General features: G+C 45.8%; 1 protein-coding gene across 4 annotated transcripts in view; it reads right to left on the bottom strand.

Annotated features, from left to right (window-relative positions):
- AUTS2 (activator of transcription and developmental regulator AUTS2) overlaps positions 1 to 26,762 on the bottom strand; it is a 794,956-nt gene that overhangs the window by 51,375 nt on the left and 716,819 nt on the right. For all 4 annotated transcript variants that reach the window (XM_086624619.1, XM_086624620.1, XM_086624621.1 and 1 more), the window contains exon 6: positions 22,271 to 22,319. In XM_086624619.1, the coding sequence (XP_086480745.1) occupies positions 22,271 to 22,319 (49 nt within the window). The remainder of the gene's footprint in view (positions 1 to 22,270; positions 22,320 to 26,762) is intronic.

Here is a 26,762-nt window from a genome sequence, read left to right as displayed (position 1 = left end):
TCCACCTGTGCTATTTTCTTGAAATTAAATCTTCAAGGGATTTTCTGTAACCTGATGACTTTCCCACACCAGCTTGCAGTCAGACATCATTTGGGCTGGGAGTCAGGATTGGGCTGTCATGTATAGCCTCCTCTTTGCTAAACTTCTCACGTTCTCACCAAAAAATGTGTACTTTTACTAAACAAATCTTTTCTCTTTTTTAATTACGAATACATTGTCTTCTAGATTTTGAATTCCAATATAGTCAATTAAATTAAAACAAAGTACACACTTCCTAATGTTCTCATTAATAAGACTTAAATCGCTCTAGAAATTTAACAAGAGCTAATCTTCCAGCCAAGAATATCACACAGACAAGATAAGAGGATGGTGCGAGTAAATCTTGAGACGAAGGCTGTAAGGCAAAAAATAACTCACAGTAGCTTGTGCTCGCTTAATGTTCTCGTTCCTAGTTAATACTTCCAGCATCAAGGGATGCTCATTGATCCGGGGTCACAGCGCTTTTCCAAAATAAGCCCTGGGAAGAAATAGTCTAAAGGGTTATATTTAACACAGTATCACTTTTCAGTCTAAAAAAGTGCATTCAGCTACTTAATCCCTTTCTGAAAGAGGTTGCGTTGTGTTTGGTAATCGGCTACTTCTTCTGTTGTGTTTTGTTGCCGTAACAGATGAGAGGAGCTTTAACCGCTGCCCTTTCTTCTCTGCTGCCACACAGCCCAGGTTGTTAATCCTGCCCCGGGATCAGACTCTGTCCATCTTTCATGTTTGCTTCTGGAGGAGGACAGCAGCTGGGGAGTAGCCGGGGCTCCTCGGGGAGGTGGATAATACTCGGTAATCGGAGAGCTTTGTTTAGGAAACCGGCTGGGGCAGAGAGAAGTCGGTGGTTCAGTCTGGGATCCGGACAGCTGTTGCATTTTCATTGCCACGTGGCTGAAGATGCAAGAGAGAATTGTTTCTCCCCAGTTCCTTGGACAGCTCGGCGTCTGAGCAACCGGAGCTGTCGGTCAGAAAGACTTTAAGTAGTGCCCTGATTCGAGTCGGAGCAGCAGACACCCAAACCCACCGCAGGAGTGGGAAATGGGAACAATCAGAAAGGTGGGCCCTGTTCTGAGCCTTGCCAAAGCCTTGCTGGAGGAGAACTTGGCTCTCCTTGGTCTGCAGCCTCCGCACAAGGCTACAGGCAAGGACTCGGCAGCCCAGGAACGACGTCGGCAAAACAAAGCCTGGCACAAGCAGCCTCCAAGACCTCGCACCCGTGCTTCCATACACGGACCTCCATTTCCCACTCTGATCTCTGAGGAGACACTAATCACTTAACTAGGCTGTTGTGAAGCTCATTAAATTAAAACATCTTAGTAAACCTTACAAATAAGACCAAAACTGAAATGAGTTTCATCGGCTCTTCTGTTGGGAGTGTAGGAATGTCATTGTTCAAGTGCAAACATGGAGCTAAAAAGCATGAGGAATTCTGACCCCACCTCTCATCTGCTTCTTGGAAATCCTCTTCCTACACAACTAAAACGCAGATAAACAATAAAAAGGATCTCTGCTAACTAGACTGTTTGTTTTCACAGATGTAAATGGCAAGTGCTGACTTTTTTTTTTTAATCTCGCGTTGAGTTTCAGCAAACTGTCACTCTTACATGGGCAGCAAGGGAAAAACATACATATTATTAGAAAACAATCACTGCCAAACCTGATAGCAATCTGACATTAACCACTGTGGGGATTCTGCTGCCAAGGATGTCTTGTATTATTTAGAAAACATAAAGCAAAAGATTCCTGAGGGGGGAAAGCACACAAACAAATAATTGTTTTACATCCTATTAATAAACCTCTACAGCTCATGCTTCCCTCAGAAAACGCTTACAGTACTGCTACCATCTTCTGGAGCAAGCTCACCGCATGACATTTAATCTTCCTGAGGTTAAAAAAAAAAATCACAACTATTCTAGAAACTGCCATGGATATGGGGGGTGTTGTTTTTCACCAGATCAGTGCAGCCATTTCACAGTGGGACACAACCTTCTATCTCCTCCCTTTTGTCCTGGCTCCTGCTACCCACAACCCAGGCTGGAAGGATTGGCTCCCTCCTTTGTTTTTCCAGCCTCAGGTCCCCTAACCAGCATCATCTCCAACAGTAGCACCATTCTCACAAAAAAAAACACAATACAAAGTTCAAGGTCCGTTTTTACATAACTCGGGTTGAATAAAAAGCTCTTAGCTTGCCTTCAGACTTTCAGCTTCCACTAATTGTAGATCTGTCAACCTACCTACATCATCCAAACTGGGTTAGTTACAGCCTTCTGATTGGACACATTTCAGATGTACGTTTTGACGACACACCTAAACGGACCTCAGTGTGCAAAGGTATTAACAGTATTAAGTAACCTGGTAAAATACCAGAGAGTTTTTGAGTTTCAACAAAGGCTACGAGATGTTTGACTTCTCTACAAGAGGTTAAGAAGTCACTTTGGGCAACAGCTCACAAAAAATCACACTTAATAACAGTATTAAAAGGGCCAGAAAACCATAAAATGTATAAGTGTGCATATCCATATACATCTAAACAGGTGAAGTAAGAATGTATATGGTTTAAAACAAAACAGATAATATTTTATTTTAATTTTTACATATGTCTTGAAACAATCAACCCCACCACACACTGCAGGCACTGCAGAAGTTACTACGTTCACTGAGCCATTCCAGCTTAACACCAGGATCCCTTCTACAGGGGAATTACAACATTGTGAGTTTTTTTTTACCCCACACAGCTGATGCTACAGCGTGCACTGTATGTATAGTTCCTTATGATGTTTATATCTTCTCTGCAATTTTATAGCATAAGGCTTTTTAGACAATGGTTCAGGTTACTTAGGTGCAGACAAAGTAGGGTTTTGAGTAGGGTCTGTGGAAACAACTTGTATAAACACTCTCCCATGTGAAAATGAAGTTTTGTTTCTTCATTGATATTTTCTGGAGCTCAAGATAAACCTTTAAACTCAGCATCATTCAGCACTACTTTTCTCACCCACTTGTAAAGGACCTCCTGGAAGCCACCACCTCCAGCTACCCTGGTCCCTGTGCACCACAGTGCCCCGAGTCTCGGAGAAGTCACTCCAATACTAAAACCAGGATAAAAACCACAACCAAGTCTGAAACACATTATGGAAATCTCTCTGTCTTCACCAAAGTAACCGTCTGCATACTTGCTGCAATTTCCAAACATGCACAGCTATTTGATACCTATGTAACACGACAAAGGCATGTCCTGAAATTGCTTTACAGTTAAGCAAAGTACCAGATTACAAAGGAAACCAAGACAAAACCCGCAGACCAGCTGTTGCTGCAGAACTGCATCACGGTGCTCTTAAATAACCTTGAGCAGCCTGAAACAGCTTACCAAAACCACCACCTGAGCAGGGCTGAGCAAAGGCACATCCCTGTGCTGGGGCACAACTGGAAATGCTGAACTTCTTGAAGACAGATGCTCAGATCTTACTGATGTGACCACTTCTATCGGCTCTGTCGTTTGTAAAAAGCCTTTGCAAGACCACCCCTGCAAACGTGAGGCTCCCTGGTTAGCTTTCCCTCCTCCTCTGTGCTTTTTACTGTCATTGTTTTGTTCTGGTTGTTTGGTTTGGGTTTTTTGTTAAGTGGTGGAATATAGAGTTTGTGGTCTGCACAAGGCTGATAGCACTTGAGACTGCCTTCTGCTCAACCCCGGGCCATCGGCGTGCATCGCAAGCTATGTTCCTCCTACTCAAAAGTCAATGCCTTTCAAGGATGACCTGGGGACCAACTCTTCCCTGATGTGAGTGCAAATCACTTGCCAAGTTTAGTTTCATTTTCACTGTGCCTACCAGGGAAGGGTCACTTACAGGCTCCATCGTTTCTTTGCTTGTCTCAAAAGATTATAATTTGTTCATTGCAATTCACATCAGGATGCAATTTGGCAGGTAAGTTACAAGTCTGGAGGCAATTATTTTTCTTCCTTTGGAGAAATGGATTATACCCATTCAGTTATTTTCAGTTATTTATTTTAGATGGAGCACAAGGTGGGGAAAAAAAGGAAAACAAGATGGGGTTAGACTTTATGATAAGATTGTCTTTCTCTGTTTTGACATTGTAGCAGGGTTCATTACACTGATACATGCAACCCCTGCATCTAATTCTATCCAAGAGGAGAGGACTGTAACAGAAGTGTCTCAGCTCTTACAGTCAGGTATCAGCGTGCCAATGAAAATAACCCTTATTATAAATCTTGGAGACTCCCCCCCTCCCCCCAATTATAGTTACAGTTATTATTAGCAAGTGTAAATCACCTCACTTATAACAGCTGAAATTTCTTCCTTTGAACCCAACGAGCGTTATGTTTCTCTCAGCTTACCAGGAAACACGTTTCTTTATATTAGATATTTTCCTTAGAAAGACTGCCAAAAACTACGTTTAAACTGGACTCAGACTTTCACAGCAGCACAAGTGATAGAGACCTTTTTGCCCAGGACCTTTCCCTAATTCCTCCATAAACTCTGATACTGGTCCGACCCCTCTTGCATAACACAAACCCCAGTGTTTACGCTGCCAACCTCTCTTGTGCCTAGATGTTATCTGGACACATTAAAATAAATGAGGTTAATGTCCAGCTCTAAGGAATAACTCGGACAAAATGGAAAGCGTTAAATATGCATGAAGGGCTTTCGCCCGCCACAGCCTCTTCCAACAGCTTTAGTGGACTTGCGTTGAGGTCAAGACAATTTTCCAGTTTGATTTTTCCAGACTGTCCTAACTACTTGTTTTTTCATTAGTATCTTTCTACCCTTTAATGTATGGTTTCCACATGGCTGAAAGCCAGTGGAAAGTACCAGAAGTACCAGTACCAGAAGTCTCCCTCTTTGTCATTCCTGATCACCAGATGTATCTGGAAAAGGCATTTCCTCTGAGCCCACATTTGTCTGCAGGTCCCGGCACAGACTCAGCTGGGCTCCCTGTGTCACTGTCTCCTTCCTACCAGCCACCAAACACATTCCCAAGCTCATTTCCATTTTAGAAAGCAAATTATAAGAAAAGAGTGTTTCCAGAACTAATATTTATTGGATTAAGTGATTGCTTATTTCAACAGTTAAAAAGAAGATACATTAAGTTTTATTTTAGCTAATTAAAGAAATAAAGAAGTTACAAATAAACTACCTGGCAACCCCTATACGTGAGCCCAAGCGTATAAATGTGTAAAGCTTTCACTGGATCAGCTTCAATGAGCCTTATCTTCAAATAGATTTGCCGGATCAGATCTTTAATTTGAAAAATGAATTTTAGGAAACTGCAGCTTCTTTGCAAATCTTTTCAGGCACTATGCCTTGTAAAAAAGCCAGCGTGATTTTTCTGACATTCCAGTGGAAGACTAAGTTTTATCAGAGACTATAAAGATTTAAAGTCACAATATAATCTCACCTCTGGGTTACTGGGCACACTTCCCTTATCAATTAACCTGTCAGTCGACAGTCGGGTCTAATTAGTTAAATCCTTTTTTAATGAAAAGAATTTGCCTTGAGCAAAGTCTGTCAGCTCCAGAACCGTTTTACAATCAGGAGCATGTCGCAGCAAAACCCATTAAATACCTGCAGAGAACTGAACACCAGCAGCAAACTGAAACTCTCTTTTGCTTCTGCAGACACATGTAACATTATTTTTTCCTGTCTGGATCCTGCAGCAAGAGGCTCTTCGCACCTTGTCAAATGAAAAACCGTGCTTGCACTTGGCTCTGACGCCCCTTTGTTCCAATTGCTTTAAGAAGGTAAGTCTGCAAATCTGTAACCCCGCTGCACACCTCGCCTGCGAGCACAGAAGCTCACAGACAAAAATATGGACACCAGAGGCCTCCGAAAACATCTTTTCTGGGGAATATCCAGCGTGGCAACATGGGCGCTTCTCAAAATGCACCTTTCATGCTCAAAAGTAGTGTAGAAAACTGGCGCTAAGAACCAGGAGAAGTTTTTAGATGCCTACTTTTAAAATTACACAGGGGCAGAGCTTGTGGACATTCAGACTTCGTGGACATTCAAACTTCAAGGACACTCAAGAGGTCAAGCTTCCAGCCTCTGGAAAAGCCACCCTTTGGAAAAGAACCCCCACACACGGTCACTGCCATGTGCGTTCCCCAGGCAGGAGGAGATGGGGGTGGTGGTGGTGGAGCTTTTCCCAGAGTGTCACGCAGAGTATTATATTAGAAAAACACGTACTAATTCCTACGCTAATGATCCCATTACTCCTCTTGACTTCAAAGAGCCTCGGATCACATTTGTAATCTTTTGCAAGTGTTAGCAAACAAAATTACAAGTTTTACGCTACAGGTTTCAACAAATTCCCCTCGCCATCAACGCAGCAACGTACTTAAAAACAAATGTAATGAGCAGCTTTGGATCTGCATAAATACCCTGTGGAGTTCATTAATGATCTCATTTTTGGCAAGACACGATGTCAAATGACGAAGTATTATTAAAAACATATATAGATATATGTACTTGAAACTGCATTCCTGCAAACTCTTAGGAAAACAAACAGAGGCTGTATAATTTTGGTTTACCTTTTAAATAACATGAGTTTAATGGTGTGTAACTGTAAAACCTTTTGTCCTAAAAACTGTCACTGCCCAGGGGATGCCTGAATCCACAATTCTTTTTGCATATGAGAAGACAGGATCTGAAATTTTACCATAGGACTTAATTTTGAGCACATCTCCACCCCCACCAAGCCATGTAAGCCAATTTCAGTCACATTGCTCAAAACTACACGAGTGAAGCTCAAAACACACTTTTGTCCCAAACTATCGACTGTTCTGCCTGTGGCACACCCAGACCATCTGCCCTCTTTTTCTTTGCTCGAAGGAACTGGCGGCAGCAGCATTCATTGTACAGCATTAATTAAAAAAGGAATTTAAGAGCGTTAAATCGGCGAGAGAGGTGGCGTGGACGCACAAGCCCATGTGCACGTGGCTCTATCGGTCAAGATTTTAAATCAGGTAAGAACATGTTTAAGCGGAGTCAAATAAGCCAGAGCAACGAAGCCCCAGTGCCCTGAGGAGGGCTTGTGCTACTTCAAGCTGGGCGAGTTCATACTACGACACGACATAAGCTGCATTAAACAGCTTGGGTCGGGGCAATCCCAAGCACAAGTACGGGCTGGGCGGAGAATGGATCGAGAGCAGCCCTGAGGAAAAGGACATGGGAGTGCTGGGGGATGAGAGGCTAAATGTGAGCCGGCACCGTGTGCTGGCAGCCCAGAAAGCCAACCGTGTCCTGGGCTGCAGCCAAAGCAGCGTGGGCAGCAGGTCGAGGGAGGGGATTCTGCCCCTCTGCTCTGCTCTCGTGAGACCCCACCTGGAACACTGTGTTCAGCTCTGGAGTCCCCAGCACAAGAAGGACATGGAGCTGCTGGAACGGGGCCAGAGGAGGCCACGGAGATGATCCGAGGGCTGGAGCACCTCTGCTATGGAGACAGGTTGAGAGAGTTGGGGCTGTTCAGCCTGGAGAAGAGAAGGCTCCAGGGTGATCTTATTGCAGCTTTACAGTACCTAAAGGGCCTACAGGAAAGCTGGAGAGGGACTTTTTACAAGGGTGTGCAGTGATAGGACAAGGGGCAATGGCTTTAAACTGAAAGGGGGGAGATTTAGATCAGATCTAAGGAAGACATTTTTTACAATGAGGGTGGTGAGGCACTGGCACAGGTTGCCCAGAGAAGTTGTAGGTGCCCCATCCCTGGCAGTGTTCAAGGCCAGGTTGGATGAGGCTTTGGGCAACCTGGTGTGGTGGAGAGTTTCCCTGCCCATGGCGGGGGGGTTGGAACTGGATGATCTTTGAGGTCCCTTCCAACCCAAACCATTCTATGATTCTCTGATTCACAATACAACAGGAATTCTTACTGGATGAAGCTCCCATTTCGCACAACACTTGGGATTGAAGACAATCACTGGAATTTTCCTGTTGACGAGGCAAAGTTCGGCACGTTGCACCACCAAATTGCCTTTGGCAAATTTGCTTCTGGGCTACGTGTTGCTGTGATGAATAGAAAACTTGAATACACCGTGTCAAAAAGCACGTGGTGCTTACACCTCACGTTTACTCCTCGGGGGAAAAGGCAAATAGAGTATAAGCAATTTCTTTCTTCAAAAAAAAAAAGTCTAAACTGCCTGAGTTCTAGGGAAATCATTTACCTTCTGCCTGTCAGAGCAAGTTATCTGCGTGCTCCTTATATATTAAAAACATAGCCTAACAGAATACATTCACTTTATCTACAAAGGACAAAGTTTAAGTTGCAGAGAGAAAATGAAGAGCCGGTGATGAACGAGGGATTTTAAGCAGTGCTCACGTTCTGCAGTTCGCCAAAGGAAAACAAACAAAACCTAAATTTCCAAATGAAAACTGCTGAAGTCTGTTTATCGTTTCCTGAAGAATCAGCTCAAAGATTAAATCATATTCCTCACCTCCTGTATTTGTTTGCATTTGCAAATTACTTTATCCGTATATATTTACCGGAATAGACAACACAGACATGTTAATTATGGAAGCAAACTTTTACCTACAAAGCAGACTGATCTTTTTTAAGCTTTGAAGTTTCCTTAACTGCCTGAATTTTTTAGGCCACTCCTAGTTTTAACTGCTAAAAGCAGCAGAATCATAAAACATGGAAGAAAAATGCACAGATTCTTTGCCAAAACAACTAACGTTCCCCTCTTTGCATCTTTTTGAACCACTTTCAATAACACTGTTCTGCTGCTTCTTCCTCTGCCCCACTATCTACTAACGTTGCCTATGCCTAAAAAGCAAGGACAAGCACTTTAGCAGGAAAATCCTAATTCCCACGCTCGGCTGCGAGTACGACCTGTGCGTACACACGTGCATTGATGCGACTGGAAATCCCGATTTGCTACTCACTGGCAGGGAAAAGGTCACATTAGTGCTAAGAAAAGGAGCAACTCCAAGAAATTCGAAGTTAACAGTGTCTGTCACACCTTTCTTAATGCATCCGCTCTATTCTATCCCATACACCAAGTCACAAAGGATTAGTAATATCCAGGAACGCACTAAGGGCCTCCAGCACGCTGCACCACTACGGACACACTGGAAGCTGCAGGAGCCTTCAAAAATTTGGAGTTTACCAAGATGAGGAGCAAAGCAATTCTGGGTCTGTGCTGTGAACTGCCGCAGACACCGCCCTGGGATGGGCAGAGCTCAACTCACCGTGGCACCTCCAGGACACGGGACTAGCCCCCACACCGGCGGCTGGCATCAGTCAGCCCGGTGCCAGGGTGTGCCAGCGGCCAGCATTGGGCAGCCTGGTGCCAGGGTGTGCCGGCGGCTCGCACGGGCACTGTGCTGCTGGCTCGCACTGCCACACGCCCACCAGGCTGAAGGACCACGACCCAACCACGGCGTCTGCCTTACTGGGGAAGCCTCCTTTTTGGCCCTGCTGTGGGTGGCTCCTGCCTTCTCCGTACGCGTTAACACGCTCCAACGAAAGGCGCCTTCATTGCTTTTGTGTAAACTACCAGAGCAATAAAAACCATCATTAGAGACAATTTACTGGCTAATCTAATTTTTAAGTATGCACAGCTACTCATAGCAATCAACTTCAAATTAATTACAATATCAGATTAAAAGGGGAAGATGGATCATTTCCTGGCCCACCCATGCTTTGATGACAGTCTGCGCGTGATTTTTTTGGTTTTGTTTTGGTTTAATGCTATTGTTAAGCCTTTGTTCTAAGGCGTCAGCCATCCACCTGCAGGAAAATGACAGCAACTTGTCACCGCCTGCCGCAGAGACCCTCCTCACGGGCTGCAATAACCAGCACGCCGCTTCCCAAGCTGTCACGCGCACGTCTCCGCACTATCTGCTGCTTAAGGATTTGCTCCGACGTGGACCGGCGCAGCGGCGGCTGTTACTGCTCAGGGCTCTGCAGGCAGTGCTCTGTGCCAGCTGCACCGTGCCCGGGGTTCGCTTCACCCAATTATTTGTTTGTCGTTTAGAGACCTGGGTATCGAGGAGATATTGGCAAGTTATTTTTTGGTCCCCGATAGACCGGCAAAACGTAATGAGGCCTTTAGGTGAATAACTTCCTTGGCAGCAAGGTGCTAAGATGATGTGCTGTTGAAAGGCTGGGCAGCAATTAGGTTATTTGAATAAGGTGAGATGCTGGACAGGGCATGCGAAGACAAAATAAAATCAGCCTAACTATTCAAATGCCACCCCTCACTTCAAGTTGTCAGCTAACTACACAAGGTGTTAATTTACTACAGGCTGGATTGCCAACACACTTAATTTTTTATTAATTCAGAAGATGTACAGACTCGTCCCACACGCACATCTTACCCAGCCCTTTCCAGACAAGTGTAACAGCTTACCAGATGATTATTATCAACATTTAATTGTATTACAGCGATTCCTACAAGCCCTGGCCATGGGCCTGGTTTGCACGGTGTGAGGGGCTGTGCAAACACGACAAACAATGGCCCAAAGACCTAAAATATACCAATAAGAGTCAGCATACAGATATAGGGAGTAGATATGGAAGCAGACGGAAAAATACCTCAGTGGAGACCCATCACCAAAAGAGGAAGGCTTGCACGATGCCTAAGGCATTGGGGTGACCCAAAGAGAAGAAGGATGATGCACAAGTCCTCTCTCGTGCTCTGTGGGTTTCACCTGCTGACCATACGAGACTGTGCCGGTTAAGCTGGGCTCACATCCCCGATGCCCACAAACACACCTAACACTTCACAGGTCTTGGCTCTGCAGGAGCGACCTTCAGCCATCATCATGCTGGTCATCACTGCACACACCGTAGGAAGTGGTTCAGACTCATCTGACTCATCAAATTGGGTTTTGTCTTCACAAATTTTACATCGCGTCCTGTCTGCATCACAGGATATGCATACAGCACCTCATGACCTGACAGCGTTTGGCAACAAACTTTTCAAGAGGGTCACTGTAAGAAAATGCTTATTTTTGTAAAATACTTGTGCAGGTGCACGTATAGGAAAACACTCCACAAGATTAGCACCAGTAACTCCAACGAGTTCAGCAGAGATGAGCACTCTCCTTTCTTCTCTCTCCAAGTGCAAATTCCTAGATTGACAATTTGCCCATAATGTGCCCAGAGAAACCACTGGGATAACAGAAGAGTAGGTTCAACAGCCAAGTTCTAGGAAGCAAAACTGACCCTAGCATGGAGAAAAGCTGTAAGACAGGAAAAGCGACCTTTGCAACACAGAAACAAATGAGAGTTTTCTAATTCAATTCATTTGGGTTTGCTTTAACCTTATAAATGCTGAAGTACAAGCTTCTGTACTAAAAGACTATGATTTATCTTGGAGCCTGAACCAAAAATAGTCAACAGAGATGTGTTTGTCCATGGCAATGGCAGTGGGTCTGGACTCAGATGACTTATGACATCATCGTACACTTAATGTATAGAGAGCACCACCACAAGCAGCACAGCAGGCACAGTTACCTGACCGGTACCAGCACGAGTTAATCGGTCCAGCCGCTCACAGCAATTGCTTGTGTACTCTACGGGTTGTTCACCCTGCCTGCAATCAGACGTGACTGTTCAAATAACAACTGGATTATAATGAGCTGGTTACTCAAGAACCATGGTCTTCAACTCTGCCTAGAGTGGTCATGTCTGATGTAATCACGGGATTTCTTCTGGTGTGGTGAAAGAGCGTATATACGGTGTTTCGCGACTGCTAGCACTGTTCTCGAGTGTGCTCTCATCCCTGGGGAATGTATGTGTTCAGAGAACCTGGTCAGCACTACCCTTCCATGCTATTTCCAACACACTGACAGCTTTCCATTTTTCCATCCACACAGTAACTTGCCCGGATCCCGAAGACACGGGAAGCTGTTTATTCATATAACAACAATCTTTGCCTTCAGTTTCCACTTGATTGGGAGTTAGAAACACAAGACTGAACTTCCAGCAATGAATTAAGATCAAAATTAAGACCAAGATCATTCCTCTGTCTTTCTTGACGAAGAGGTGAGGTGAGAGCCCATGAGTTCATCCCATTTCTCCCAGTCAACTAAATAAGACCTGTGTGGACCTCAGGAAGAGTGTCAGGAGTACCTAAAGAACAGTTTAGGTATCTCATTTAGATGCAGTCAGATGCAAGAGGGAAGGTTCAAGCAGTTCTCCCCCAGAAGTGTCACAGAAACTCAGTATCCTTATCAGACTTTCCAGCTACCAAAGCCTGAGGTGTCTAATTGCCCCTCAAAACCAAAACCTGAGGACCACCTTGGGAGAACAATTCCCTTAATGACAACGCTCTCTTTGCCCTACCCCAAGGTGCCAAGTAGAGCTATCATTTAAAGTTTCGAAGCAGAGCTGTTATTTAAAGTTTTGACGCAGACCTCCACTTGAGATTGAGATTTACAACAGGCGCTGTCCTCCCGGCACAGCTTCTCACTCCTCCTCAGAGACGGCGGGTCCTGCCTGGCACTGAAAAACTGCTGAAGTCGGATTTTAATAATCATTTATCTCAGCAACACACGCAAGGAGAAAAAAAAAAACACAACCAAAAGCCCCAACCAGTTAGTCTCATAGGACAGAGCCAAACGATGCTGCTGTTGCGACGGGGTTGCTGTGCCCAAGCAGCGATCGCACCTGCTGAAAGCTGCCGAGGCTGCAATTGTACAACCAACCAGCAATAAAAACCAGCAAGCAAAAGTAAAACCAGGGCATTTGCTCATCTGCTTTTGATTTTTATAGTGCTGTTTCTTTTAACAAATGAAGTTTAAGTGCTTATGGGACTAACAACCTAGTAAACGAACTAAGTATTAATTTGTGGCTTTATTACTCAGCAGACCTATTTTCATGAAGTCGTTTTTTTCTTAGGACACAGCTTGCTCTGCAGCAGCTGTTTTCTGTTACAAGGCACTCAAATGCCTTTGCCTCCAATTTTCAAAAGTGCCCACTAACTTGAAATATTTGGAAACGATACCAAATTGCCGTGGGAGCTCAGCAGCGCTACACCTCGTCCCTCTCCCTGGTCCTTTAATGCTAACAAAAATCATCCCATAAAACACATGGAGCGGCAAACCCGCAGGTTCCTCCTCACCCCCCTTGCCACGGGCCGAGCACTGACCCAGACAGCCCGAGTCCTCCAGATCCACCTCACCTCTTGAGCCCACAATGTTCCGTGCAAACCCATAAAGGACCCACAGCTCGATGTGAACCTGGCGATCAGGTTGCCCTGGAGCGCTGAGGAAGACGGCGGTTTGGCCCGTGCTTCAAAAACTGTGCTTGACTTTTAGCTAGCCATAGGTGAGGGGGATCACAGGGGGTTTGGGGAGCTCCTCTGGCTGTAAACAGGAGGTAGGAATAAGCCAGGTAGCCATGGCAAGGCCAGGGCAAGCTGTGAGCATGCCTAACGCCAGGATTTCAAGTGCCAGGGGATATCCAGTTGCAGGAAACAGGCTCTAGCAGTCTGATGGGGGTTGAGTCTTGCACTCTTGCAATTGGAAATTCTTCCCTGGCCCCACTTTGAACATCCTTTTGTGAGCCTAGGTCATAAGCTCAAAAATAAAAAGATTTTTTTAGAACAGTGTTTTTTGGATAAGTACAGAAGGAAGCCCTCCCCAGCTCCTGCCTTATTCTCCTGGTGTATGGAAGTGAAGGCCATCAACTGCTCTAAAAGGCACTCACGCCAGTTTATGCGCTCTTCTGTGTGCCACTTTCTAAGCAGCGTTTACACCAGCTTTTTTAACCTGCTGGTGGAACGCTGCCCAGCGCTGCCCAGCGCGTCAGACACACGCTCGCTCGCGACCCAAAGCATTTCCCAGCACGCTCCTGGCAGCTGTGCTGGTCACAACGAGCTGGGAAAAGAGTTTATGTCCCGCTAAATAATTGCATGCACTGAATGGTACCAGGGTAAGTGGTGCGTCCGGGCTCATCCCGCCAGCGCCAAAGGTGGGGGCAGCCCCTGTGCCCTCACCCCTGCACCGAACCTTCCACTTGGGCAGCTTGGCTGCAAAATCATCCCCCTTTTCTTGCTGCGTTAGGGTTTCTGGTGAGAAATCACTCACCCCGAGACGCCAGCTGAAGCCAGGGCAGCGGCAAGGTGGGGGAAGAGAGCGGGATGAGAGCGGGATCTGTTGGGGACAGGGACCAGCGAAAGGGGCTCAAGCCCCCTCAGTCACCGCGGTGCTTTAGGGACAGAAAAAAAAGGAAAGGGAAGTGATGCCTGGGTGGCTGAAAGTCTCAAGGGTGTCTCAGGATTTACTCTTGTGGCCCTCATCCAGCAAGGCGCTTAAATAAACGCGCGGTGTTAAGTCAGTCAAGCAATGAGGCACTTACTGACCTGAAGCCTACAGGAGGACAAATTAGGGTCTGTTTATTATGCTCCATGACACTAAAACTGCCCTCTTACAGCCCTGGCTGTAAGGGAAGGGCTTCTTGAGAAACAGCAGCTTTGCTCTGTGACAAGGCCCTGCCTTTTCTTTTGGATAATCTGTGCCAAGCCATGAGAAAGTTAAAAATTCACCGTTTTAGAGTATCATCCTTCACAAGGTCGTCTTTGCCACCGGAATTAAGGTGGTAGCTCTCACTCAGAAGCTCCATTTCAGTTTTTTCTGCCTACTCAGACAAATATTATTGCACTCAAGTCGCACACTGAAGGGGTTCTTCACATGTTCAGACTCTGTGTTTTTCTAGAAAAAGAAAAAAAAGCTTTGGAAAGCAACGGCGAGATCTGCCTGTGGCTCTCTGCTCCCATTCCCGCACTTTGGAAAACAATGACTAATTCAAATAACTTCATGGACTTTTTGTGGGCAGTCTGCTTGACAAAATAATGTCTTACTTTGCAGGATCATTTTATGTGGAGAAACATTTAAAGCATGTCAGCGCAGTGATGAAGGCAAAAGGCATTCTTGTTTGGGGGACAGTTGAGAACTAGAAGAAAAAAAGCCTCTTTGCTTTGGTTTTTAAGCAGCTATGAAGACTTGCCAAAAAAAAAAATAAAAAATAAAGCACAATTCATAGATGTGCCTGTAAAACTCCTACTGACATCCAGAGTGTCAAGACTGTAGGATGCGAGATACTTTGGAGTGTGTTCTTTTTTTTTAAAATTAACAGTAGCTGGATGCAAGACAGCCTGAAAAAGGGGTGTTAAACTGTGCCAAGTGAGAAGACATTAGATCCTATAGAAAAAGGGACTACAGAGGTGAACTGGTGGGTCAGTGGCACAGCTGGGTACCTGGGAAGCCCGGACACCCCTGCATATGCCGTACGCTGCGTACCAAGCACCTTCCGCACAGGTCTACAGTCTTCAAAAGATCTTACAAGAGAGGTTTGCAATACACCTTGGATGGTGGCTAGAAATCAGCCGTTTTCTTCTGAAGGTAAAGTTAATTTTTGGCCTATTCTTTCTTTCCTACTCTCTTTTTTCCTCTGAGCCACACCAGCACACAGTACCTAGTTACACAGTGCTGCTGGAGGCAGGTTTCTGCCCACGACCGCTGCAGATGGCACAGCACTCTCCAGGCAGCACCACGCGATGGAAACACCCCGTGCAGGTTGTTCCCACCCTGACGCACCTTTGATGAAGCTTTTGTCCTCTTACAACCCAAGCAAGGTGTTGTGGAACTCAAGTCAGCCCAGCATCAATGTTAAATACATGGGTAAATCAGAGGAAGGAACCAATTCGTGTTGCTCGGTGTTATCTAAACCCACGTATCTGTTGCATAAGCACGTTGGCGTTTACACGGTCCTTGGTTTATCTCGCGGTTTAAACCGACTCGTAGGTTCAATCTACTCGTGGGAGTAGCTTTGCTAAGGTCACAGTTCTGCTGGGGTAAAGCCCACGTCTGCTGGTGTAAACGCGACGTAAACGGTCTTTGCCTCTCCGCTGAAAATGACATTGCTGTGCTTTTCCAATTGAAATGAAATGTATTTGATAAGATAACGAATGCCTGGCGAAGCACATTTAAGTTATGTAAGGGAAAGAAGAGGAGGGGAAAAAATCTTGTATAAACAGCAAAATAATACAGCTTTATCTAATCTCGGCAACTCATTGCTGCTTGTCTGTGTGTGTGTGTTTTACTGACAAAATAAAATAAATTGAATCAGCTCACACACGATAACATGCTCTTTCCTACCTCATACTAATTGCCTGGCTAATTGATGTTTGTTGAACTTTCTCCATTTCATTGAGTGATTAGGTACAAAGCTAACAGTTGACATCTGTAGGCGCTTAACTGGCGTCTGTAATTACTGTTAATGTTAAATAATTGTTAGTTAATTGGAGTGGTAACTGACTGAATGGAATCCAGATTGTGAAGCAAAAAGAGACCTAGTTAAATAAACATACATTTTGAGAGAAAACAACATTTTATTACAAGGGAGAGACTAACAGCAGGCCAGATACGGGAGGTCGGCAGGATGCTCCATTTATGAAATTTTACACCAGACTCCAGCGTGGATTCCACTAACTGCAGGTATGTCAAGTCAGGATCTTTGTCATCAAAACATTCCTACTCCAACAAGAATTTTTCCACCTTATTTTGAACTTGTTATCATGATTTGTTATTTTACAGCCCAACGCTGATCAGTCTTTTTTGAGAAAATCAAACATAGGTTAATCTATGAAACAAATGCTCTCTCAGATTAGATACAATTATGTGTTACTAAACACTGCCATTTTGCTCACTGAGCCTGGAATAGCTCGACTTTGCTAAAATCCACAGCCTGAAATGAACTCTTAGGGGGATACAATTACCAAGTGGCACCAAAGCATACCTGATACCAGCCCAAATGGGCAAAATGCCCAGAACAACACTTTCAGCTGTCTCCCTCCGCTATTTCGGTCAAGAAGAGCCAGTGCCTCCAGGAGCTTGTACCATGCTGGCTGGTTTACGGTATTGTTTTGAATTACTAACTTAAAAATTATCAGTGAAGCCTTGGAAGACTCCTGTTTTGTAAGCTCCTAAATTTTAGGATTTAAGAATCCAACAGGTTTTGGAAGAGTTTCCTTTGACTTTCACCTGCCCCTCTGGGCACACTGGGTACGACACATTATCCAGCGACCTTTTCCTGCAGCTACAGAACAGCCATGGTACCTCCCAGCACCGGCAGCCGCCCCTGACTGCCACATCCCAGCCACTCCGGCACGTAAAGCAGGAGGGGGCACGGGAAGCATATGGATGGAGAGGAGTGGTTTGTGCTCAGGAGATGTGGCCAGAAGGGGAAGTTAGGGAACAAACTCCTTCTCAGACAAAGCCTTCACGGCACAGAACTAACTGCCTTGCTCTTTCCTGTACCAGAACAAAGGACCATCTCAATACATATATCCACTTTTTTGACTGCCTGACTTGGAAGTTGGAGTCAAGTGATGCACCGCTGCTTCTAATCTAACTTGCAGGTACAAGAAACCTGGGTCCTCAAAACCAGAGGCTTTTCCAGTGCTCAGTCCCTGAACTTTCACATGGAAAATACTGAAAAGCCATATGAACCCCACAAAACACAGGGAAACCAACTGATTCAAAGCCACTAGGGAAGCCTCCACCGGAGAGTCGGGGGGACCCCATCAATTCGGGAGGGTAAGCCATCATAACAGCACCACAAAAATGAAATACACGGAACTGCTTGTATGGTTTAGCAGACCCTGAGGTTTGCTGGCCAATGGGTGGGTTTCCTGCCATGCTGGGATTGCTCTGGAGCCCTACCAGCAAGCCAGGAAACAGCATTTCGGTGCAGAGAAAAAGGGTAGCATGGAAGACAGCCCCCCAAAAAATCAAGAGCGATGCTGAGAACGTACAGCTTGTGAGTGAGGATGTTCTATAGATCACTCCAGACCCTTGGAAAGGAGGAGGCAGCAGCAGTCAGTTCGTTGGCAATACTGACCGTGTTCACACTGCACACGTGCCATCTATACGGTAGTGGACCCACTTAAATTCAACACGAGAATCTGTGGGGGAGTTTGATTATAGTGAGAGCACTTCTCCACAGCCAAAGATCTCCTGTGAACGGGATCAGCAGAGAAGTATTTGCCGACTTCAGCTCTCTACTTCTTTACAGAAACAGATGTTGTAGAGGATCCTCATGAAATGATTCACCACAGACAGACGAGAGGAGAAACAACACTACGCCTGTTTTTCTACGGAAGGATATTGCTGTAGAACCAGCTGAAGAGCCAGGGCTTGATCTGACCAGTATTTCAGCCACCAGTGAGGACTAGTAACCCAGACGCCTTGATCTACCTCCAGCTGAGAGTATAAATATTTCCCTGACAGCTGGTGGTGCCACAAAGCAGAAGGATTCATAAAGTTTACATGAACATCCTGTAAACAATTTGAACATAAAAAGCTGTAACAGCCCAATTGTGTTTCTGATCAAAGGCAAACTTCAATACACAGCACAAATGAAAACTTCATCACTTTGGGACTCATTTCTCCCTCCAGGAAACGCTGTTTTCCAAGAGTACGTAGGAGGGAGTTAACATAAATGAAATACACAGTAGTAGTAGTAGGAGCTGTCTGCTCCACAGCTTCAGATGTGTCTATTTAAATTATTAAGAGATAATGGAATTTAATTACGCTGGAAAGTCATGTTATGAAAATTCACAAACAAAACCTGTACTTTGGCCAGGATTAATGGTGCTAAGGTTGATGCTCTCAGAGGGTAAGGAAAAGCTACATTCCTTAAAAGATATAATGACTATACGCAGCGATCCCGAACGGGAAGGCCCAGCCTGCAGGGAGGGAAGGGACAGACCAGGAGGAGCAGGCAGGCAACATGCTCCTCTTCCATCCCTCGTCCACCTCATTTATTTAGATGGCTCCTTGTTCAAGCATTACTAAGGGTCAAGACCCTCGAGAGTTTTTAGGTGCTTTCTTCCCAACACAGCCTCTCGGATTTCCATGGGAATCATTTCCCTAGATAATTTTAAGCATTACAAGGTAAATTCCATTCCTGCCTGAGCGATGGAGGGCAGGGCTCTGATTCATGACCGGGGACAATTCATTTTGGCAGCAGCTACAGCGATTCCTGCCCTAGGGACCAAGCCACATCCCCCTGCAAAGTCCCAGCCCTGCTGCAGGCACAGCACGGGGCTGGGGACCTCCCAAGAGCAGTGGTGGCACAGAACTGACATGGGAACCCCACAGCCCTCTCCAGTGCAGCATCGCTTGGCTATGACATGTATCCCAGTCCAGTGGGGCTCCAACATGCACGTGCTGTCCCTCAAAATTCACAAGACCCTTCTAGATTTAGGGATGCATCTTCCCATTCAGCCCTAAGGGCAGCTAACTCCTAAAAGGAAGCTGAGAGACTTCTCCAAGGGTTTTATCCTCTCTTCAAGAGAGGTTTGAAGGGGGATTTCACTTTGCTCTAGATTTTTTAACTACCAATATTTCTGAGGAAGAGACTGTACCACATTATAAATCCATACTAATGCACCACACCTTACACTTGACCTCGTCGTCAGCCTTGAAGTCCACAAGCAAATGACAGAAAAGGGACAAAATGTACTTACAAGACCCCAAATGCTTCAGGATTTCTGCCTGCTTTGTAAGTATGTTACTTCTGTATTTTGTGCTACCTCAGCTATAAACAATTCTGCAGAATAAAGGCAGCAAGAAAAAAAGAAAAAAGTATGCGAGACACGGGTCGCTGCAGGACATCTGAGAGGAAGGGCTGTGGACACAGAGGGATGTCCACTTGTCAGTCTGCCCAACCTCCCAGCCTGGTCCATCAGCCAGGAGCTTTGAAGGTTTCATCATGATTTACCCAATGCAAATCTGACCTTTCTTACGAGTGACTTTTATTGCTTTTGGCAAAAGCAGCCGTGGACAACGCAGGGGGGGAAGAACTGGCTTGGAAGCAAACAGACTGAATTGCAGAGAGAGAACTTGAACTTGGAATACATCAAACTGACAGCGCCGGGCGCTCCTCAGCCGTCCCTGGGGCAGATGCTCAGAGAAGGCAGCAGCCTCCCAACCAGCCCGGCCACGGGCACAGCCCTGCACCTGGCTGCAAGCAATTATTGACATTCTCTCCAAACAGGGGATCTTTTTTGAGGCTCTCTTCCTGATATTTAGCGGTTTGAATGCTAATCCCTTTAACAAAACTGTCCCCTATGCTTTTTCCACCCTCTTTCCCCTTAATCTCTTTCTCCCATTGGAGAGTGGGGGAAAAAAAAAAAAAAGAGAGGGGGGAAAAAAAAAAAAAAAAAGAAAATACCAGTCAGTTTGGCCGCACCTGGATTTGCATTGATTCTTCCCTTGTCATTCATGTTACCAACAGGAATTAGCATATGGCTTTAAGGGGAAACTCAGGAGGAGAAAAGAAAGACGCCATTTTGATGGAAATAAGGGGCAAAGGAATAATCTACCATCAACTAAAAAGCTTATTTGTGTACGGTTTCCCAAGCAAAGCTCCGAAAAGCCCATGTTGATTTTAGGCTACACAAAGAAACCTTAATCCTTTCAAGGGAACTAAACCACCACAGAAAAGTACCCCGGAAGAAAAGGCTCCCTGTCAAGCACGGCTATTCACAGCCAAATAGATGCCACGAATCAAGCTCCGTAAGTAAACAAAAATAAGAATGTGGGAAATGTGTTTAATTTAAGAAAAAAAAAGAAAAAAAGAAAACAAAAGGAAGAGGAAGAGGGGGCTACTCTTCATCAATCGCCCCCCCCGGGGGAGGAGAGCCCCTCACCCTGGTTACAGGCCTCCGCCAGGAATGTGGATGCACCACTGGCTTCTCCTCCGCCCTGGCCCAGCCCCAAGAAAGGGCTGCTCGAACGCCAAAGCTTTTTACAGCGAATCAGCAAAATAAAGATGCTGCCACATGTAGTTCAGGGGCCCTGGTCACTCCCCACACCCAACTCCTCCTTCCCGCTTCTCTGTGCCACCTATTCCCCCGCCTACGGAGCGGGCAAGGGGGAACCTGGAAATGTAGTTAAACAGAAGGTGAGATAACCCAGTTAGACCACAGAAACAATCCATCCAGACCCGACTTCCAAAGGATGCTAAGACGTGAAAAAGAGGAATATGGATCCGTAACGCCAATAAATATGGGTATAATTCAACATGCAGCAAAACACTCCAGAAGCGACGGTTTATCAGCACGGGAATCCCAAACGTAACAGGGTCACGTACTGTCCCCAGTTAAACCACTACGGCTTCATGGAATTGAAAGACACAGAAACACACCAGAATGACTCACTGGAACAACAAAACGAAACCCAGTGAGAAGCACACAGGGCAAATACTAAGCAAAGCCACACTTGGTCTTTTTTGCTGACCTAAATTCCAAATTAATCAAAGCTGTCTTCTCTAAGACAAAATGACTCAAATGTTCCAAAAAAAACCCAGCAAGTTAAAATACCGTGGGTTTCCAGCTAGAAGCACACCCTTTTACTAAGCAGTTACCACGCACTGCCGTTAAGACGTGGGACAGTGGGGTGAAAAACAGACACATTTTAAAAACTTTGAATTATACTCATTGGCACACTTCATGCCTGGAGCTGCTCCTTCAACCCCCCTCACAAAAACGCAAACCAAACCGAAAATAAGAATTAAAAATAAAAAAATCCCCAAAGCCTACAGCCTTTCTAATAATGCTGCTTCAGGACAAGCTCTGCACAGAAGCTCACTGGCACTGATTTAGGGTAAGTTTTCCCTTAATGTACTGTTATATCATTAGCCACTCTCTCTTTGGATTGCTGTTTGGAAGAAATTAATGGGATACTGAATATTTAAATGTAGCCCTCTATCATTTATTAACTCTACAGAAAGCACACGGCACAGTAAGCCATGGTTTATGACTATTATCCTGTGAATACTAAGCGTTGGCTGGTTATTACTGTCACCAGTGCAAATTGGCTATTCATAATTCCACGTCTATCATGTGGCTGATGAGTAACAATCAAGTTAAAACATTTTGAAAACTCTTACAGTTATTTAAATGAGCTTAAATTAAAGCCATTTGTAAAATAAACTATTCCCTAATATTGTTATTTAAATTAATTCTGACCTGGCAGGCAATGCATTATTTAAAGCCTTTATTTTATATTGCTTAAGCAAAGCAATTACCAAGCATACAGAACCCGTCTGAAACCAAGAGAAACATAAAAAGCACTAACAAGCTGATCGCGACGTTTCTGCAAGACAAGTTACATTTCATCTCCCATTGAAATTGCCATGAAAAGAAACGCGTGGGGGGAAAAAAAAATAAAAATAAAAATGTTTGTGATGTGAATTGCAGTCTTACCTTTATTTGTAACAGCGTTGAACAGTTTTTCAGAGCTGGCGTCAGATGCCTGAAAGACCAATAAAAAAAAAAAAAAAAAGTTACGTTTTCTGCAAGTGATAGATTTCAAAAGGCACGGCGGGATATTTATACACACGCATCTGGATGTATATTTTAGAGAAACAAATCAGATGACAAACCCGAGAGCTGCTGGAAGCAGCGGCGGTGTCCAGGAGATGGTGCTGTGCGGCTGTGCTTCGCCGCCTGCACTGCAGCTGTTTATTTGGAAGGATTCGAGTTAATAAAGGAAGAAATGCATTTTTTTATTCAACGTACTAGCTACACAGACACCGTATTTCTGTACTGTAATTATCCAACACGCTCTGACATTGATTGTGCAACGGAGGAGAGCCGTGATTTTGAAGCAGACAGCCCAGTTTGGGGAATTTGCAGAATTGCGGATTTCTAAATTAATTTTTAAAGTATTTTTTGCAGACCCCTGCTGTGTCAACCATTTGATTTTTACCATCTTTAAAGCAGTGCTGATAACCGAGGTTAGCAATTTTAAAACTAGCAAACTCTTTGAAAAATACAGCGTACGTCAGTGTTTAGTGTTAGCATGTATTTCCACACAAGATTTGCCTTCATCAGATTCACAGATCCTTGACACCGCGCTCTGTACGAACTAATAATCCATTTTATTATTATTTATTATTACTAGTTAATAATCCACAAGCCACCTTTATCTGCAGGAGGATTTTCCTCCTAATATCGTGTCAGTACCTCATCTACTACCGCTGTTCGTACGCACGCGTGCCAGTTCATCCTTCTACTCATTATTAAAAAGCCTTCCTTAAGTTTCACACAAAAACGCTGAGCTCTCCCTTTCAGATACCGTAACGGCAAGAAACCAGAGGGAAGACAACACGGCAACTGGTAATTTCACAGACATCCTGAGCCCAAAAGCAGGAAGCGTCGAGTTTACGCATCCGTGCACTGCTGTGTTTGCACATACATAAACACACGCATCCATCCAGCTACAGCTTAAACTTCTACCACCTACACGGTCACAAAATGCAGAGAGCTGTTCAATTTCCAACCGTATCCTGGATCCAACCCCGCTGAGAGACAGTCTGCGTGCGGAAAACACATCGAAAGAAACGTGCTCAGTAATGAAGAACTGCAAACAGGGATAAAATGCAACACTTTAGAAAGATTTCAGTCTTCTCCTGGAAACTGTGTTCTCACTGGGTTCAGGGAAAATAATTAAAAACACAGTCCATTTGGAAAACAGGATGTGTGGTTTTTTGTTCGAGGGAAGGAATTTCTCAATTCAAAATCAGATAAAAACCATCAGACGTGTAACATATATTACGTATCTCGACTGCACTGAAAACTTAGGTGTGAAATTACCGATAAATGATACAGTTCAGACTACATATCACAGTGTAGTCATACACTGAAACAATTTGTTTTCCCTCAAGTTAATGACATACAAGATTTCTATGATTAATTATTAAAAATAGCTTTATTCTTTTTCAGACTTCTGGACAGATTTTACTAGATTACCGTTGGCTTATTTAAAAGCTGAGCTGGTGTATTTCTTCTCGATTAAATACCTTGTAAACACTGGATTTATTACCCAGCAATGGATTTATTATTCAGTGACAACTTTCTCTAAATTAATGAAAATACTTGAATAATGCACAAATTGAAGAGATCAAGAAGGTCATGTGCTCTGAAGAGCAGTCCAATATTAGTCCAACAAATTAAGAGAGGCTCAATGCTTTCCTAACCTTGCCAGTCAGTCTGCTCTCTGATGAAAAATAACCCTTTCCTGTGAATTTCATCTGCTGTTGTCTTTTAAAATGTCAAAACTCGGAGCCATTCTTCCTTTTTAGCAATAAAATCCAATATTAACAAACAAACTTCTTACAGTTTCAGCTATCGCTTTATTATACTGTTTCAAAACAAAACAGCATAGGGAAGCTCTAAGTTTCCTATTCGCTTGATTTTTCCAAACAGTAGAAAGAGGAAAACATTTTTTTTTTTTAAGAAGTTTGCTCTAATGCCAAGTGTAAACCAAGAGATGATTGTTTTTAAGCTATGGTTTTTCAGGCAAAATCTTTTGCTGTGCTATTGCATAAACCAGTCAGAAACACTGTTGTGAAATCTGGAAGTGGCACTTCTCGGACATAACGTGGTGCACGATACATCCTGCCTGAGAACGACTCCTGAGCGAACTGGGAGGCGATTACCAGTACAACATGCATCTAAAAAAGGAATAATTTTACAAAGACAAAGCCTGCCTGAGAGTGAATCTCATTTTGCGTTACTGACCACACACCACTGAATGGAAAAGCAACTTGAAAAAAAAAACATTGCCTGGATTACCATAAAAATAATCCATTTCACTGGCTTGAACGGCGAGATGGAACTTTGACTGCCTGTTCCATTGCTTTAAAATTTGGTTTTAAACATAAAACAGCAATTAGGATAACGTACCAGTGACACAGCAGCGAACACGATCTCTGCCAGCACATAAGATACTGTATCAATCTCCATGCAACTATTATTTTTTCGTAGTTAGGCAGTCACATCATGCAGCACTACTACAGGAGCAAAAAAACAATTTATTTTTAAAAACCCCAACAACTCAGCACTAACGCAGGACAAAATACAAAGCTGTGCTGACCTAAAATCTCCTCTGTATTGACAAGAATCTGTGCAGACAACAGAGCGCCTTGATTTCCACGACGGGCGCTCTAAGGCGGCGTGGTCAAACCTTGATTAAGCAGCAGAGAGGAGCTCAGCTATCCCTGTTACACCAGACCAGTAAAACTCTCTCTTCATTCCCCTTTATCCTGGTCGTTTCCAGGTCTTACTCGAGCAGCTGATGGAAAGACACTGATGGAAAGACACTATTCGTTGGCAACATTAAATTCTGGGAAACCACCCGGATCCAGCGCACCCTGACTATCCAGGGGCTTGATGCCCTAACAGCCCTCTCGGGCTCAGCCCTCCCCTTGTTCCTGCACAGAAAAACAGCCGGCGCTGACGATAAACAGTTCCCTTCCTCGCACCTTGGCCGTTCTCCCTTATAAATCCCCTTGTTACCAAGCGCAGCTCAATCCTTTTCAACACGAAGCGAAACAAGTCGGCAATCCCTGGGCTAAAAAAACAAAACAAAACAAAACAAAACAAAAAACGTCCTAAAGAGTATTTTTCCCTCATCCAGGAATGCGCTGTCATTCAAGTAGACGTATGACTAAAATATTTCCTGTCCAGACAGCGCAGCTTGACTCATTCCTGGCACGGCCCCCGCCGCAGCACTTGCACCGCCGCCGGCCCCGACCGCCGCGCACCTGCCCGCGCCCCGCGGAGCCAGCGCGGGACCCCGCGGAGCGCCGCCGCCGCCCCGTCCCGTCCCGGGGCTCCGCGGCCCGGCTTCACCCCGCGGGGCCGGGCGGACGCGGGGGCGGCCGCGGCGCTCGCCCTCCCGCCGCTGCCCTCCGCCGCCGGGGGGGCCCCGCGCCCCCCAGCCCCCCCCCCCCGCCCCGGTGCCCGGCCCCGCGGGGCGAAGCGGCTTTACCTGCTCGCCGGGGGCTCGGCGCGGCTGCCGGCCCGAGGCTCATGGCGGTGCGGGGGTGCGTGCGTGTGCGCGGCGGCGGCAGCACCGCGAAACTCCGATCCAGCGCGGCTCTCAAAGTCCCGCAGCCAAACCCCAACTAATCCTCCGGGGGACAACTCCGAGGGCCGGGCGCGCAGACCGCCCGGCGGCCATCCTTCCCGGGCAGCCGAGCCCCCCCCCCCCTCCCCTCTCCCCGCAAGATGGTTCCCTGGGAGGAGAGAGAAAGAGAGAGGGGTGTGCGTGTGTGCGAGCGGGCGTGGGGAGAGCGGCGGCCGCGGAAAGCTAATAAAGCAGCAGCAGGACAAAGAAAACCATGTGCGGCGGCAGCGGCGGACTGGGGGCAGCGGCTCCGCGGCGGCAACTCCGGGTCCCGGGGCGGTGCGGCCCCTCCTGCCAACGCACCTCCCTCCGCGGGGTCCAGCGCCGGCGGGCGCAGCTGCAGCCGGCAGCGCGTCCCTTCCTTCGGGCGGCTTTTTATTTTTCCTTCTGCGTTTTAGCTTTTTTTTTTTTTTGGGGGGGGGGGAGGGATGGTTTGGGTTTTTTTTGTTTTGTTTAAAAAGTCATGCCCGTCTTCTCCCGAGACAAAGCGGCTCCGCCGGGGCACTGTCCCTCCCGCCGTCCAGCGTTGGCCGCGCTCAGGTGAATTCCATCGGGGAGAGGCAGCGGCCCGGCCCCAGCTCCTCCGGTCCCGCCGAAACAACCTCGCAAGCCTGTAATCCCCGGGGGGGGCGGTCGCTCCGCTCCGCGCTGCTCCGCCCGGCCCGGTTGCGGGCTGCCGGCCGTACCCCTCGCCGCCGCCCGGACGCTCCGCTCCGCACTGCGCGGTGCTCCGAGAGCCGCTTCCCACCCGGCCGCCGCCGCCGGCTCCTCCCTCTCTCCCCG

Source organism: Tauraco erythrolophus, chromosome 21 (assembly GCF_009769465.1).
Source record: "Tauraco erythrolophus isolate bTauEry1 chromosome 21, bTauEry1.pri, whole genome shotgun sequence".
Taxonomy (NCBI): domain Eukaryota; kingdom Metazoa; phylum Chordata; class Aves; order Musophagiformes; family Musophagidae; genus Tauraco; species Tauraco erythrolophus.
Note: the sequence above shows the minus strand (reverse complement) of the source record. Positions and strands in the feature narration are given on the sequence as shown.